Source organism: Maylandia zebra, linkage group LG13 (assembly GCF_041146795.1).
Source record: "Maylandia zebra isolate NMK-2024a linkage group LG13, Mzebra_GT3a, whole genome shotgun sequence".
NCBI lineage: Eukaryota > Metazoa > Chordata > Actinopteri > Cichliformes > Cichlidae > Maylandia > Maylandia zebra.
The window spans coordinates 15836463-15851330 of NC_135179.1; the positions used below are offsets into that span (position 1 = coordinate 15836463).

Sequence of the window (14868 nt, forward strand, 5' to 3'; positions counted from 1 at the left end):
GTTATAGTTCGGGCAGTGTCTCTGTGCGAATTTGGCACAGCAGTGCATCCCAGATTGCATTTCACACCAACCAACAGCAGCGGCAGAAAATAAAACTAACAGTTCTAAAGATTTATTTCCCAGACATTTATTTATGTGTTTACTCATGTAATTAATATTTATTCATGTATTTAAGGATTACAAAACAACAGTTGAGAATCTGTGAATCCAGGGAATCCTGTGTGCTCCATATACATTTATCCATTCACTATCCGGTTGTTCAGTGATGACGCAACGAATCCTACTTCCGGGCCTAAAGTAGTCTGCGTTTAATATGGCGTTTGTGTTGTTGACATGCTTAATGTTATGTATTTTCTTCTATTTGATCTCAAAAAGCTCCTAAAACAGTCAGTGATCACTGTTGACCTCCCTCGGCTTTTATTACCGCTAATCATTTATTTAAGCTCAGTTTTTAAAACCTTAGGATGTAGCTACAGCCCAGCCTATGCAGCAGTATATGAATGACTAACCTCGTATTATGGATGGATTATCTCAGTTGTTCTCCTGGCTGAAGTTTGGTCCTTTTACAGCATCCTGCCATGCGATTACATTTGTTCCTGACCACCGAGAACACTCACGTTAACTTTTATCGAGTGGAAAAAAAAGTTAGCTTGTTTATATTATGCTAACATAGCTGTGTCGCTAGCGGTCACGTAGCACATCATTATATACCAGCTAGCCAAACTTCAGTAACCCTACAAACGTCACTGCTGTTTAGTTTTCTGTCTTCATTTATGTTGGAAGTGATAACAGAGCTGTACGTTTTAATTTGTTTCCAAAACCCCGCAGTCAGGACATGCTATATTGTATTTAGATAGAAGCTAGCGAGCTAACTCCCTGCTAACTTCTAACTCCGTTAAATGTCATAAATTCCGTTTTCATGGATGCCTGGATGTTAAACTCAATTGTTACACCTGGTAGAGCAGAACGCTGATCATTTTATTAAAGATGAAAGACTTTAGACAGTTTTTCAACTCTCAGTAATGCCATAGTGATCGTTTGATATATGGACCTGCAGCGGAGTTTAGGTCCAGACACGGCTAGTGACATCAGACTGAACAATCGGATTGTCATACATGAGAGGGGGGGAAGGGGACACATACACACACGCACACACACACACAGCTAAGTTTATAGTATGTTGAGACAGACTGTGCTATTTGCATTGTTCCCATTCTGGTTCAATCATTGTCAATCTCAATTTCAGTCTCTTTTTTTCCTTAAAAATCATTAGTGGTGTGTCTCTGTGGGTCTCTCTGTTTAATTAATTTGATGTTCTAACTTTAAACGATCACATGTGGAAAGAATGACTATGTGGTAAAAAAAAAAAATTGACTGTAGTAGTTATTGTAAATGTGAAGATGAAACTCAGAAACTGAAATGAATTCCTGCAGCATCATCAAATTCATTAGTGGCTTACAATGTAAGAGAGAAGGGGATTACTTTACTGATGTGTAATCCCTTTCAGAGACTTCCTCCCCTACTCTTCTTTAGTTTCTCCCCCACCCCCTTGCTGCCCCTCTGTGTCTGTGTGAGGTTAACCACACAGACAGCACGGTAAAGGTTGCAATCACGCTCCCAGTGAACAGTTCACCAGACACACGTGTTCACATACTGAGCTTTAGGATGAGCCTGTCCTGGGCAGCGCAGGAGCCATCTTAACAAGAGGGCCCCCACTCCCCCCCAATCACGCTTCTTGTCCTACCCGGAGCCTGATTACAACCTACTGGCAAGCAGATTATAACCCCTCCCCCCCGTTCAGTCCAACGCTTCCCCATTCCACAATCCTCTGCCGCAGCCAGTCACAGTCTGCACATCTGGGTCCTAATCAGACAATTCCAAAAATAGACAAACAATTGTGGGTCAAAATGGATGTGCAGATGGGAAGAGAAGGAAAGAGAGGCTAACAGGCATAAAGATGCAAACTGTACGAGTGAAGAATGTAGGCTGATGTCACATAGCACATATTAAGTAGTCCAAACTTCACCACACATATTCTGACATGGTACTCAACATCTGGATTTAGTGACAGAGGGATTTGTTTGTATGACTGGACAGTCTGGCCACTGTGGTAGGACTAAAGTTTGACCTTTCATTATCATTAACCTGCTGCAAGGGAACAATTGACATACATGAGGAGCACTGCATGGTTTACCTGCATATAAATAGTGAAGAGATTTTCTGCCAGGAGAAAACATTGAACCAAAAGCACGGCAAAGTGAGAGCCTGATGCTGCAAGGTAAGGAGGAGAACATGAAGGGATGGTACATGGGAGAGAGGATTATTAATTAAAAATGAAAACAGCAAATCTGTTAAGGACAGGAATTAAGGGACAGAATACAGAGGGAAAAAACAAAACAGAAATTCAGTTCTCCATTAACTGAAACTAAAAGGCAATTACTGATTTGGCAGAGTTTGAAATTATTAGCACAACAGTTATTTTTTTCCACAGAGAATGAGCTATAAGTTAATTAGAGGAAAATGACACAATAACAAATAAGTTAATGTTTTTTGTTGTTGAATAAACTGTAACAGGTCCCTGCATGAATGCATTCATTAAATCAATTAATTCATTAGAGAAGAAAAGCATTTTTTTAAAGCCAGACTTATTTTCTCTCACAAAGTCCTCATTCATATTACTTAAAAGACTAAGTATTATAATATCTCTTTGCTTGAAAGCCAGTGTGGCATCCACAGGAAGTGCACACATCTCCTTACAGCTTGATGCCATTAAAAAAAAAAGCTCTGGTTGCTGTTTTCATTTGATAGAGAACAAACACACTGACAGAGTCAAATACCAAGGGCGCCTTGAGGTGGGCAGAGTAAGAAGATTTATGAGTGAGAAGATGAGAGATGTGCTGTTGAGGGAGGTGGAAATCCCTGCTCAAATCAAGAGCATCCCTGGATGACAGTGAGTGGCAAAGGGAGGAAACAACAGCACCCACGTTTACCCTTACCCTTCAAAACCACAACAGTTCGTAAACATTCAGTCTCACCGGCTGTTTCAACTATGACACAGTGGATAATTCAGTTCACAGACTATGGTCTAATCAGAGATCGTTTTTGAGCCTCATAATTATTTCTGTCTGCTGCCACTCAAATTACAGGCTGCAACCACATCGATAATCAGCATAAAAAGTCTGACATGGTCAGTCTTCATATTCAGCGCAGATCATTGTAATGTGTCAGGTTTATGCTTGCTGTAGCTTGCTTCTAAGCCCTTCTAGCCCTGAAAGTTGGACAAACATTGCAAAATTTTGCTGCTTTAACACACATTACATATTTCCATCGACTTTCCTGTATGGCCCTAACCTGCAGCTTTCCAGCTCACACTGTATGGGGTTGATCAACATGTGGAGCTCAGACAGAATGCAAGCACAAATCCTCTGTGAGGGCTGTGTCCTCAGTATTGATGCAAACAGAGTAAGGTATCATTACTCTGTGCAAATCCGGAGCTGCAATTGAAGGCCTGGCTTTAATGATTAATTAAACAATCATGACTGTCCTGCACTTGTCTCAGTGGACATGTTTTAACTTATGAGTAAACAATTTAGAGCTTTACTATAGAACATTACTGACAACTGTTTTTATTGTATAATATTGTTTTCTAATTGATAATATGTTAGCACCAACTTAACTATTTAAGTAGCAGCTATGGACAATAAGTTTGTAGGTGGACATCAAAGACCGTGTTGAATCATACAGAGATTCCACTGGTTACTGGAAGTAGTGGCATATCCCTTCTTTACCTTAACACACCTGGAGTTCATAGACAAAACTTTTAAGCACACAAGGTCTGACACAATGAGATGTGATGGGTATATGGGTTGATTTCTCTGAAACTCACAAATGCACAGCCTAACGTTTAGAACCAGAGCATTAAATCCTGAGAAATTCTAATAACCAGAAAGGGCAAACTATTTTAGCATTAATATATACACTCAGCAGTTGCTTTGTTAGTTAGACCTGTTCATATATATATATATATATCAGGAAGTGGCATACACAAAACTTAACCACAGTAAAATTAAGAGTTATGCCACAAATATGTTCAATTTTATATAGAAATCAGAATTTACATTGTCTTTCGATATGCCAGAATGTGCAGTTTGAGAAACAAAAGATCACTCTGCACAGCGAAGGGTTCCTGCTGCAGAGCTCTGTGTTTATAGAAGAAAGAGTAAGGGGTGGGCAACTTTGCAGGGAGGTTCTAAGCTGCCCAACTAAAACAGTACTGGTATTTTCTGTGCTATTTTTCATTGGCTGAACATTTAATTTTATTGCTTTACTACTTTACTGGGTTGGCATGACGAAAAAATTTGGCTGGGCTAAGCAGTGTATTTCTTTAAAATAACTCCACCAATAACTAACCTCACTGCAGCACACTGTAATGTTTGAATACTGGGAGGGATAAAAGAGCATCATAGAGCAAATGTCCTCAAGCAAACATGTTTCCTGAAGCATAGTTTAATTTACCTCAAGGTCACTGAACCTAAAGCACTATTTGTACCGTATGTTCACCAACACTGTATGAGATGTTTATAAATCAATACGGTTTAAATCAATAGTATGTTTGTGTACAATAGCCAATATAATAAAAGAAATTATCCACAAAACCATATCCCACAAGGATATTCCCCAGCTGTTATGCTTTGGGTCAACAGTTTCATCACTACACATACCAACACCGATCTATTAAATGCGGTTGAAGCCTCAGTGTGAACTCATCCAACAAGGAAACCACAAGGTTCACCTTCAAAGGTTCAGCGAGTCATAAAGGATGTCATCTCTCTTCTCTTCTGTGCTAAAAAGATATCACATAAATCCAAGAAAATCTGAATTCAAATATACTCTTATATGAAATGCTTTTATATTAATAAAAATTTCTTGTCAAGAAAGCCTGGGAAGCAGGTACAGGATGAAACGAAGAAGGAAACGGAGTTGGGAAAAAGGGAATTTGCTTCAAGTACAGCACCTTAAAGTTGACCTGAATTGCAATATTGCAACACAGTCGGGATTTGAAGCATGTCTGTATGTGCTGCTTCCTTTAACCGTTATGTTTAAAGACATGCCGATTTTATACAGCTGGAAATCACTTTTGACTAGCACCTGCTACAAACTCAGTGAGTAGAAACTACAAAAACCACCTTTCTAATAAACCTGAGCATTTAACTACAAGGCAAAAAATGTTAGCATGATCAGTGAACTTAATGAGCATCCTCTTTCTAAATAATAACCTTTGAAAACAATTAACGCCTCAGGTTACCACATACTTTATAATAATTAGCGTGATGTAGCTGTGGAAATTTTTTTCTAACAATGCAGGTCTGTTGTAGCAAAAAAACCCAAAACATTGCCTTTCACACATTACAAGTGTCCACTGACGAGTCAGCTACAGTTAACTGAAAAGGAGGAGTGATGGCCTTAGTGCTGGCTGCTCATACCTTCTGTGTTCTGGCCCCAGCTGTGGGTTAGCAAAGAGAGGATTGCCATTCCTGTCCCCAGCCATCTGACGAGCCACCACCCCCGTCGCATCTTCCGTCAAGCCTTATTGCTTGCCCACCTGCACAAAACAAATCACCAGAAATAGTTTTTCATTCATTTGGTCAGTCAGTCTCTAAGTTACTTAAATGCACAGCTGAGACCGACCCATAGCCTAACATACATATGTATATCAATATATGTACAAACACAGGGCACTCCTTTCCCAAGCAGTTGATCTTGTTACCCAATACAGCATCCACGTAAAACATTACTGAAGTAGAGGCAAACTGCTATGACTAACATAAGAATTTCAAGGAAAACTAAATACAAACATGCTTTTAATGTACTTAGAATACTGTGTCACTATAAGAGTGGTGTTTTAAAAGCTTGCCTCATTTCATCTTCAGCTTTTACAACTTTCATTTAATGGAATTTATTCCCTCTCCTATTGCTTTAAGCTGACCTTCTTCCTTCATTCTACTTCATGGAGCAAACCACCAACCTTTTAAAGCACCTTACTCTACAGAGAGTGAATACTTTTTACACATGAAGAAGAAAAAGAAAATCATGTAGCATCTAATAGCCTAACACTGCACACTGGATGAAAAAGAAGCCCCCGTGTTGTATCACAAATATTACAAACTGCAGTACAGACAACATGAGCTCAATATATTATGATGGTGCGTGGACTACTGGGGGATTTAAAGTAAATACACATATTCTGGATCTAGTGGAAATTACAAGCAAAGCAGTGCCTACAGATTATATGTTGAGCCTTGTTGTGCCACTCGCGCACCGTACCACAGCAAACAGCATTCACTCCGAGCTAAAGCAAGGTAAAGTGTCAGTATGAGGAATAGAAGGGTTCTATCTGTCTGTGCTATTTGATGTCACACCTCACTCACAAGGCTTATTCTCATTGCAGCTGATAAGCTGTGAAATCAGCTTTCATAGCATATGCTAAGGGGACAAGAGGGGGGTCACAAGCATCAACACTCTCATATCAAAGCACGCTTGACAAAGTCAAACCTCTAACTCACACTATCAGCACCTGTAATGTGCTGATAGTGTGTAATGTTGATTTCCCTTTATTTTCACTCATTTTTGTCTTTCACTCACATTGGGAAGCACACCTTTACCTCTCACTTTCACACGAACCTGTGCAGACACGTATCTAAACACATTTTAAACAAACACACCTGAACAATAGTTGTCTCCCACGAACACTCTCTGGACAGCCGGAGACTACTGTGGTCTCGTCTCTAATGGTGCAACAACAGGGGTGATTTCACACTGGTTTCCTATTCACTCACTGCTTTCTCATCTCTCTTGCTCCCAGTGGTGCTCCCTTTTGAAGCAGATTTGATTTCCCACATTCGTACATCTTTCTTTCTTAAGAGGGCTGAGTAAGATTGCTTTGATCCCTTTCACATGAGAAAACCCAGACCTGCACAACCAGCCACCCTGAGGAGAGAAGTCATTTCTTTCGCAGCTTCTTCTTGGTTGACATGGGAACACAGTATCTAATTTACATATGCTAACAAGGATTCTCCAACTTTAATGAGCAGGGAACCTGGAGAGATGCTGACCAAGTGGCGTAAAATGCCTCCAATACTCCAATATGTTTACGCAGCAGTACTTTCATAGTGGTCCACAAGTGACATCATCAAAGTCAAGTCAAAGTCACCTTTATTGTCAATTCTGCCACATGTACAGGACATACAGAGAATAGAAACTACGTTACTCTCAATCCCTAGATAAAATAGCAAATGAAATGATCATCAAGAGATTTCAAGGTTTTCAGCAACAACGCAACAAAAAAAAGCTCAAACAGAAACAGTTTATTTCCACTCTGCTCCACCTTGATGCATATCATGTCCCAGTAATTCAATCACAACTACCCCCGCAAGTTGCTGTAGAAATTTTTTAGATGTTTATACAGCATCTCTGCCATCCTCTCTCTTTGATGAAAAGTGATTAAACTTTTGGGGGAGGACAATAATGAGAAGATTACAATAGCGTGGGCAGAGTTGAATGAAGCAATCAGAGTTATGGATTACATAGATAGTGAAGATGTAGTTCTCTACTCCTCAGTGCAGGGGCTTTGCACTTCCTGAAAGGAAGAAAATGTGCTCGTCTCTGTTTTCTCCTCTGTTTGTGTTACTTTGATCGCCTCTCATCCAGAATAGAGTTGTTCCACCTCTTCCTGTTCATGTGCTTTGGTGCAGATCAGCTGCCAGAGATGTCAGTACTGAACAAGTCCTAAACACAACCCAGCATTGCTTCATCAAACTACAACAAATATAAACCAGTTTCAAAGTTACCCTTTATAGCAAAATGTTTAAAAACATTATATTAGAAAAATGGAAGTGTTCAATCAGGTTTTACTACTGAGACAGTCTGTATTAGAATCCCAGATGACATTTAAATTTTTTTTAAGTGGTTCAGGTAATGTTTTGGTTTCTGCTGGTGACCTTATCTCCCCTTACTGTGTAATAAAGTGCGGGTGCTTTTTTTTTTTTTTTTTGCTCTGTAAAGTTGGCTCCATGCATTTTTGGGGAGAATTAAACAAGATTGTTTACCTATTTAAGCATTTTCTTCTTTAAACCATCATGGTAGATTTGAAATACAACAATCAAGATTCATTAATGATTCAATAATGATGATGATGCAGACCATCATCATCATCATTAACCCAGAGACAGAAAAAAACTTTAGTACTGGCCAAATTGTCTGGTACCTTCTTGAAATGCACTGCCTAGCACAGAAATGCTAGAATGCTAGGAAGACCATTACTTTTGAGTCTCTAAAAATAAAAATAATGAATCAAAGTGTCTGTAGTTTTAATTTCCATTTTATATCATTCTAAACTGTCCAAACCTTTGTTCTGCATGAGCTGTTAAATTAAAGCAAAAGTCTGCCCTTAAATCACATCTTGACTGATTGACTGTAACGCCACCACAATGGATTTTAAAAGGCAAAATTACAAAACAAAAGAAGAAATTCAAACCTTTATAGACTCACTGTAGATTATTGTTGTTAATATGTATTTCTCTTTGTAGATACAAAAGGAAAGATAACACTTCTGTTCAATTTATTCTACATAAGCACATTTTGTAACAAACAAAATGATTTGATTATAGGTTGGTCACCAGTGGCAAAAAACAAATCATTGCCAATTTATATTCATTGTCTACTGTTTGCAGCAGAAAATACAAAAAAAAAAAATTGTTCTTCCCTTTCACAATATACTGTTATGGAAAAAACATTTTGCTTCTGTCAAGAACAATTTTACAGTGCCATTGCAGTCTCTATAGCCTTTCCTATTATTATTTTTCAGTCTGACTAGGAAAGATGTGTGAAAGCTACACAAAAGCGAAAATTATAAGGAGAGGCTCCTCAATCTGGTGTTACTGAGGTGCATAATCACAATGGAGAAAGCTATATGAAAAGTAGATTACCTTAACTTAGAGTTCTGGCCCTATGCCCATTATCTTCCTAAAAGCTGTGCTTTTACCCGCATGATAAATGAACAAAGTGACAGCACAATTAAAGTTGTCCTCAAGCATAGTGTAATGGACTGGGTTACAACTTCTGTTGGAGGGACGCTACACTGGTGTCAGAAGTGAAAGTGAAGCTTTCGCCTCCAGAGTTATCTGTGCTCGTGCCGCCCTGACTCACGGCATCGGCTGTGGACGCTGGAGATTTTTGCGGGACTGTGCGGAATGCTTCCAATGGATTACTCCAAGATCAAGGGAGAACCTACAGCGGACACTCACGGACACGGCTACTCCGCCGGGGAACGGAGGTTCACGGAGCACAGAGAGCGGGTGAGCCAAATATGGCGACAGAAGCCAGCTTTGCATCCTCTCACCATTCGGGTGGCCGACAGAGCTCTTTGGGGACTCCTACAGCGACTGGGGGGGGGGTGTGGAGAGAGACATGCCGATGTATAGAGGCACTTTCCACGCTTCCATGAAGACCCCCAGGTATGATGGCATGGCTGACTGGGAAGCTTTTCATGCACAATTTGAACTGTTTGCCAGGGCCGGTGGGTGGTCTGCTGAAGAGAAATCCCTGCAGCTACCTATGTGCCTTACTGGCGATGCCGTGTCTAGCTTGCTGCTTTTGAGCCCAGAGGGAGGGGGGATTATGATGCTTTGGTTTGGGCTCTGAAGAGGCGGTTCGGTTCTTGCTCTGCTCCAAGCCTGCTGCGCTCCGAACTGTGCAGCCGGGGGAGTCCATTAGGGACCTAGCTAATGACATTGAGGGGCTGGTCCACCGCACCTATGCCCACATGCCCCCCACCATCCAGGGCGAATTAGCTTGTGACCACTTCCTCCAGGCCCTGCTTCTGGATGAGCTGCGGATCCAGACATTGTTAGCTCATCCTAAATCCCTTCAGGAGTCCCTGGAGCTGGCTACAGAGAGAGAGTTACTGTGTGATGGGGCTGGCCCTTGAATAAGGTGACAAAGAAGGACCCATATCCTCTACCGCGTATAGATAAGACCCTTGACCCTGTGGCGGGATCCTCATGGTTCTCCTCCCTAGACCTACACAGCGGGTACTGGCAGATACCCCTCGCACCAAATGCCAGACCAAAGACTGCATTTATTACCAGCGGAGGCTTATGGCAATTTAAAGTTCTTCCTTTCAGTCTCTGCAATGCCCCTGCCACATTTGAGAGACTCATGGATAAGGTGCTCACTGGAATTCCCCACGGAGAATGCGTGGTGTACCTGGACAACATCTTGGTCCATGGTGCTTCTTTCCACGCTGCCCTTGGGGCCCTCAGACAGGTCCTGGAGAGGGTATTGGCAGCAGGACTAAAACTCAACCCAAAGAAATGCTGCTTAATGCGACGTGAGGTCACGTTCCTGGGCCACCGACTGGGGGGCGGGGGGGGCGGCACCATGGATGATAAGATCCAAGCTGTGAAGGACTGGCCCACCCCAAAATCTGTGCACAAGTTAAAGAGCTTCCTGGGCTTGGCATCGTACCACAGACGGTTTGTAAGGGGTTTTTCCTGCATAGCCGCGCCACTGTTCCACCTGTTCCATAAGAGTGTGACCTTCAAGTGGACAGCAGGCTGCCAGGGATCTTTCACCTCATTGCAGAAAGCCCTACCGGGGGCCCCAGTGCTCTCTTCACCTGACCCCCCTCTGCCCTTTGTCCTTGACACAGATGCCAGCAGTGTCGGATCTGGTGCAGTGCTAGCCCAGGTGACACCCGGCGGGGAGAAAGTGGTGGCATACCATAGTCAGGCCTTCAACAAAGCTGAACGCCAGTATTGTGTCACAAGGTGGGAGCTGCTCGCAGTGGTATGTGCCATACGCCACTTTAAGTACTACCTCGGGGGTCTCCACTTTATTGTCAGAACTGACCATGCTGCCTTGCAGTGGCTCGTGTCTTTTAAGGAGCCAGAGGAGCAGCTAGCACGCTGGATTGAGGAGCTGCAGGCTTATGATTTTGAGGTTGTACACAGACCTGGGGCCCAGCACAGAAATGCAGATGCGCTTTCCCGCAGACCCTGTGCCCAAGATGGATGCCACTACTGTGAGAGGAAGGAAGCTCAGGAGGATCAATTGGTGCCCGATGTAAAGTTTGCTGTGACGGGGGTAGAGGAACGGCCATCCAGTCAGAGGCTGGTTGCTGTGGACGTAACAGAGTGGAGACATAAACAGGAAGAGGATGCTGACATCAAACCAGTGCCTGGGTGGATTGAGGATCAGCGACAGTTTCCGGCAGGGTACCCTATTTAGAGGGTGGGGATGGACATCCTGGGTGTTTGAGTCCCGTGTGTTTGCGGCCATGTGCGAGAAACTAGGCTCCCATAAGACCCGTACAACACCCCTCCACCCACAGAGTGATGGACTCGTTGAGAGATTTCACCATACACTGGCAGAGCAACTAGCGCTAGTGACGGCTAAACATCAACGTGACTGGGACACTCATGTTCCCCTGGTCCTCATGGCATATCGTTTGGCGGTCCAAGACTCCACTTCGTGCTCCCCTGCCCTCTTGATGTTGGCCAGGGAGATCCGGACTCCAGCGGAGATGATGATGGGCCGACCCCCTGATGCTGATGGGGATCAACCGGGTCCTGACTATGCGAGGAAGCTCCAGGATTACATGGAGTCTGCTCATGACTTTGCTAGGAGGAAACTGATAAGTGCGGGGGTGCGGCAGAAGAGGAACTATGACGTCCATTCCAGAGGCCGACATTTTGACATCGGGGAACTAGTCTGGGTGTAAAACCCCCAGAGGAAAAAGGGCAGATGCCCTAAGCTGGACAGTGACTGGGTTGGACCCTGTAAGGTTCTGGAACGCTTGGGGGAAGTGGTGTATAGGGTACTACTACAAGGGGATGGAGGGTCGCCCTGCACCGGGACAGACTGGCCCCCTATCGCGGCCACTTCACTGGGACAACAGGGTGGGCCACGGACAGACCTGGACTCCACCCCTACAGACTCTTCCACCACTATTGTGACAGATGACAGAGAGTCTGGAAGAGATCATATGTGTGGTTGGCTGAGAGTGTTTGGGGGGCGGGTGTTAGAGAATGTTGTGGGTGTGTGGGGAAAAAAGGAGCGAGAGTCGGGGGTTTGTTTTGATTCTGGAGAGCACGTTTTTCCCTGTTGTTTTGGCGTTGGCTACGGCCCACAGTAGCCTGTGTTACTATTCTTAATAAACACCGACATCTCTTTCTTCTGTTAGAGGGACACTACAATATAAACAATACATTATAACCTAATAATTTATATTTCACTTGCGTGGAGCCATTTCTAACAAATATTTGTAAAATTGAATGGACTAAAACATTTTTTCTGCACAGACCTTTGTGATCTGCAAGTATAGTGCCATGTTTTATAGTCCTTCTCTGTTTCTTTGAACTGCTTTGCTTGTTTTTGCATAAAAAACAACTCACTTTTAAAATAATGCTCAAATTGTCAAAGAATGTGCATCTGAAATGGTGACAAGTCAAATACTGTAGTAATGACACTTCATTGTTGATTTCCAGCTGCTAAGTGGAAGTGTTGATGCTGTTCCCCTTTGATTGCTGCCAGAGGAAGATTTTTAGAGTGAAAAGAATGTAAGACTAGTGTCTGATAAATATGTAACAGAACAGTCAACCACTGCAGCAGAACAAAACAGACTAGAGGCAAAAAAAAAAAGCCAAGATTCACTGATAAAATGTGACTGATACGACACTCAGAAATTACTCTTACATAAGCTGGATGACAAATTAAAGGAAAAGGAAAAAAGAACTTGCCCCTTATATCGTTTGGGTCCACTTGTCTTCTTAGAGGGAAAGCTCACTGCAAATCAATGTAACAAAATCCCCAGACTGCACCTTAAACACCTCCTTCTCATATCCAATTACAGTACAAAGCTACAGCATTCATTAAGTGACCACATGAGAAATCACGCTCTTAAAATTATGCAAACATCTAAGTCATAAAACCTGGGGCATGCTGCCAGTATGCTTTTTTAGAACAGACATCATTTTAATAAACAGTGCCAGACAAACTGGAGCACAGGAAGTTTTTCTTTCAGTCGTGTTTCATGTTAAACAGCCATGTTTACAACCTTAATGCATCCCAATTAGCAGTAGCAGATTGTCCTGACACATTCAAACTGATCCAGCTGATTCTTTCTATTTAAATTCTGTGAAATATGTTTATATTATATGTTGTTTGCTGCTGTTTATATATTGGAAAATCAATAAATAAAACGGAGCATACAGTTCATAGTGTTGGTAGATAAATGCACCTAAAGAGAAAATAAATATTAAAGGTGCCTACAATGCCTCACTGCTTGGCTTTCAATTGGTTTTCAGAACAGTTGCAGTTACAAAGAAGTGGACTTAAAAATAAAAAAGCTTCAACTTATGTCAGACTTTTGTAACTAGAGACTGCAAACTGATCTCAACTTGCCAACTATCTGAAAATCAAGCTCAAGGGTCACAGTAATGTGATACCCACTCCTCGATTCTAGCGTGCAACTCAAAGCGTCTAAAGTCTAGAGTCTAAAAGAAGCTGACGCCACTTCAAGCAAGGTCCCAGATAAACACAGGCGTGCATGCACTCTCAGAAAGTCCACAAAAAAAAAAAAAGAAGGAAGAAGAAAAATAACTAACTGTAGCTGCTGGTAGTGATGCATGTACCAAAAAGCTAACCATGATATGGTTGTCATGGCAACCTGACATGATTATGCTCTAAGCACTAATAAACAAAAACAAAACTTTTTCCAGCATCCCTCAGTAGTAAAATATACTATTTTATATATTTACACACATATATACATATATACACACATATATACACATACATATACACACATATATACATACACACACACACACACACACACACACACACACACACACACACACACACACACATCTAGACTTTAGACACTTTGAGTTGCACACTGGAATATATATATAATATAGCAAACTCTCTGGAATACGTATATCAAATCCATAGATTAATATAAGGTTAGTTTAAGAAGCACTTCCTGTTTTGTGGCTTCAAAACCTGAACCACGTGGCTATCACATTTTATAAGCTTTTCAGAATCCTAAATCCATATCCTGACTTTTGTGGTCCTTGAGCTGAAGATCACCAGTGGCATTTTTGGTGAAGAATGTGGAAAAAAATAAAGATTTATTTAAGGTGAGTCCCTTGTGTGCATAAATGCACATCCAAGATATAAAATTTGGATTAAAGAATCAGGGGGCTGTTCTCAGCCACTGTGAGGGAAAAAAAAAAGTTGTTTTATTCTGTAATTCTAGGTGATGCCATAGATTCGTGTGGCAAGAAGAGAAAGAAAATGAATTAGTCTAAAAAAGTGCCTCTGCAGCTTCATTGCTTGGCTCCCAAATTGAACAAATGTTAGTTTGTGTGATTAGGCGTGCTAGACCAGTTCGAAGCTATTCATTACCTAAAAGATGAAATCAGAGGCAGCAAGGGAGCTCCAGTGTTCTAACGATGGAAGTGATTAGCCTTGGCTAACAGACTCATCTGCACATGGCTCGCACCCAAGTAGAAATACACCAGGCTAAACATCGAGACAAGCAGCCCGTATTAAAACCACATCTTTCTCATGTATCTGTAAATTGTAATTCTATAATTCCATCTCCTACAAACTGCAATACATTAACCAGTTACATTGTATTTGATCACTGAGACAAACATATTATAATCCACTGCACTGCCAGGCCAGATACTCCCATCCCATTTTTTCCCCCCAAATTGATTAAACAGGAGAATAGGTATGTACTAATCAATCATTTTAAAATAAATAGAACAGACTAAAGGAAGTACAGTTTACCTGACAAGG

At 41.8% G+C, this 14868-nt stretch overlaps 1 protein-coding gene across 1 annotated transcript in view; it reads right to left on the minus strand.

Annotated features, from left to right (window-relative positions):
* LOC101467287 (protocadherin-15) overlaps window positions 1-14868 on the minus strand; it is a 228953-nt gene that overhangs the window by 142642 nt on the left and 71443 nt on the right. Inside the window, exon 4 of the mRNA XM_076891629.1 lies at window positions 5484-5602. Within this exon, the coding sequence (XP_076747744.1) occupies window positions 5484-5574 (91 nt within the window). The 5' untranslated portion in view covers window positions 5575-5602. The remainder of the gene's footprint in view (window positions 1-5483; window positions 5603-14868) is intronic.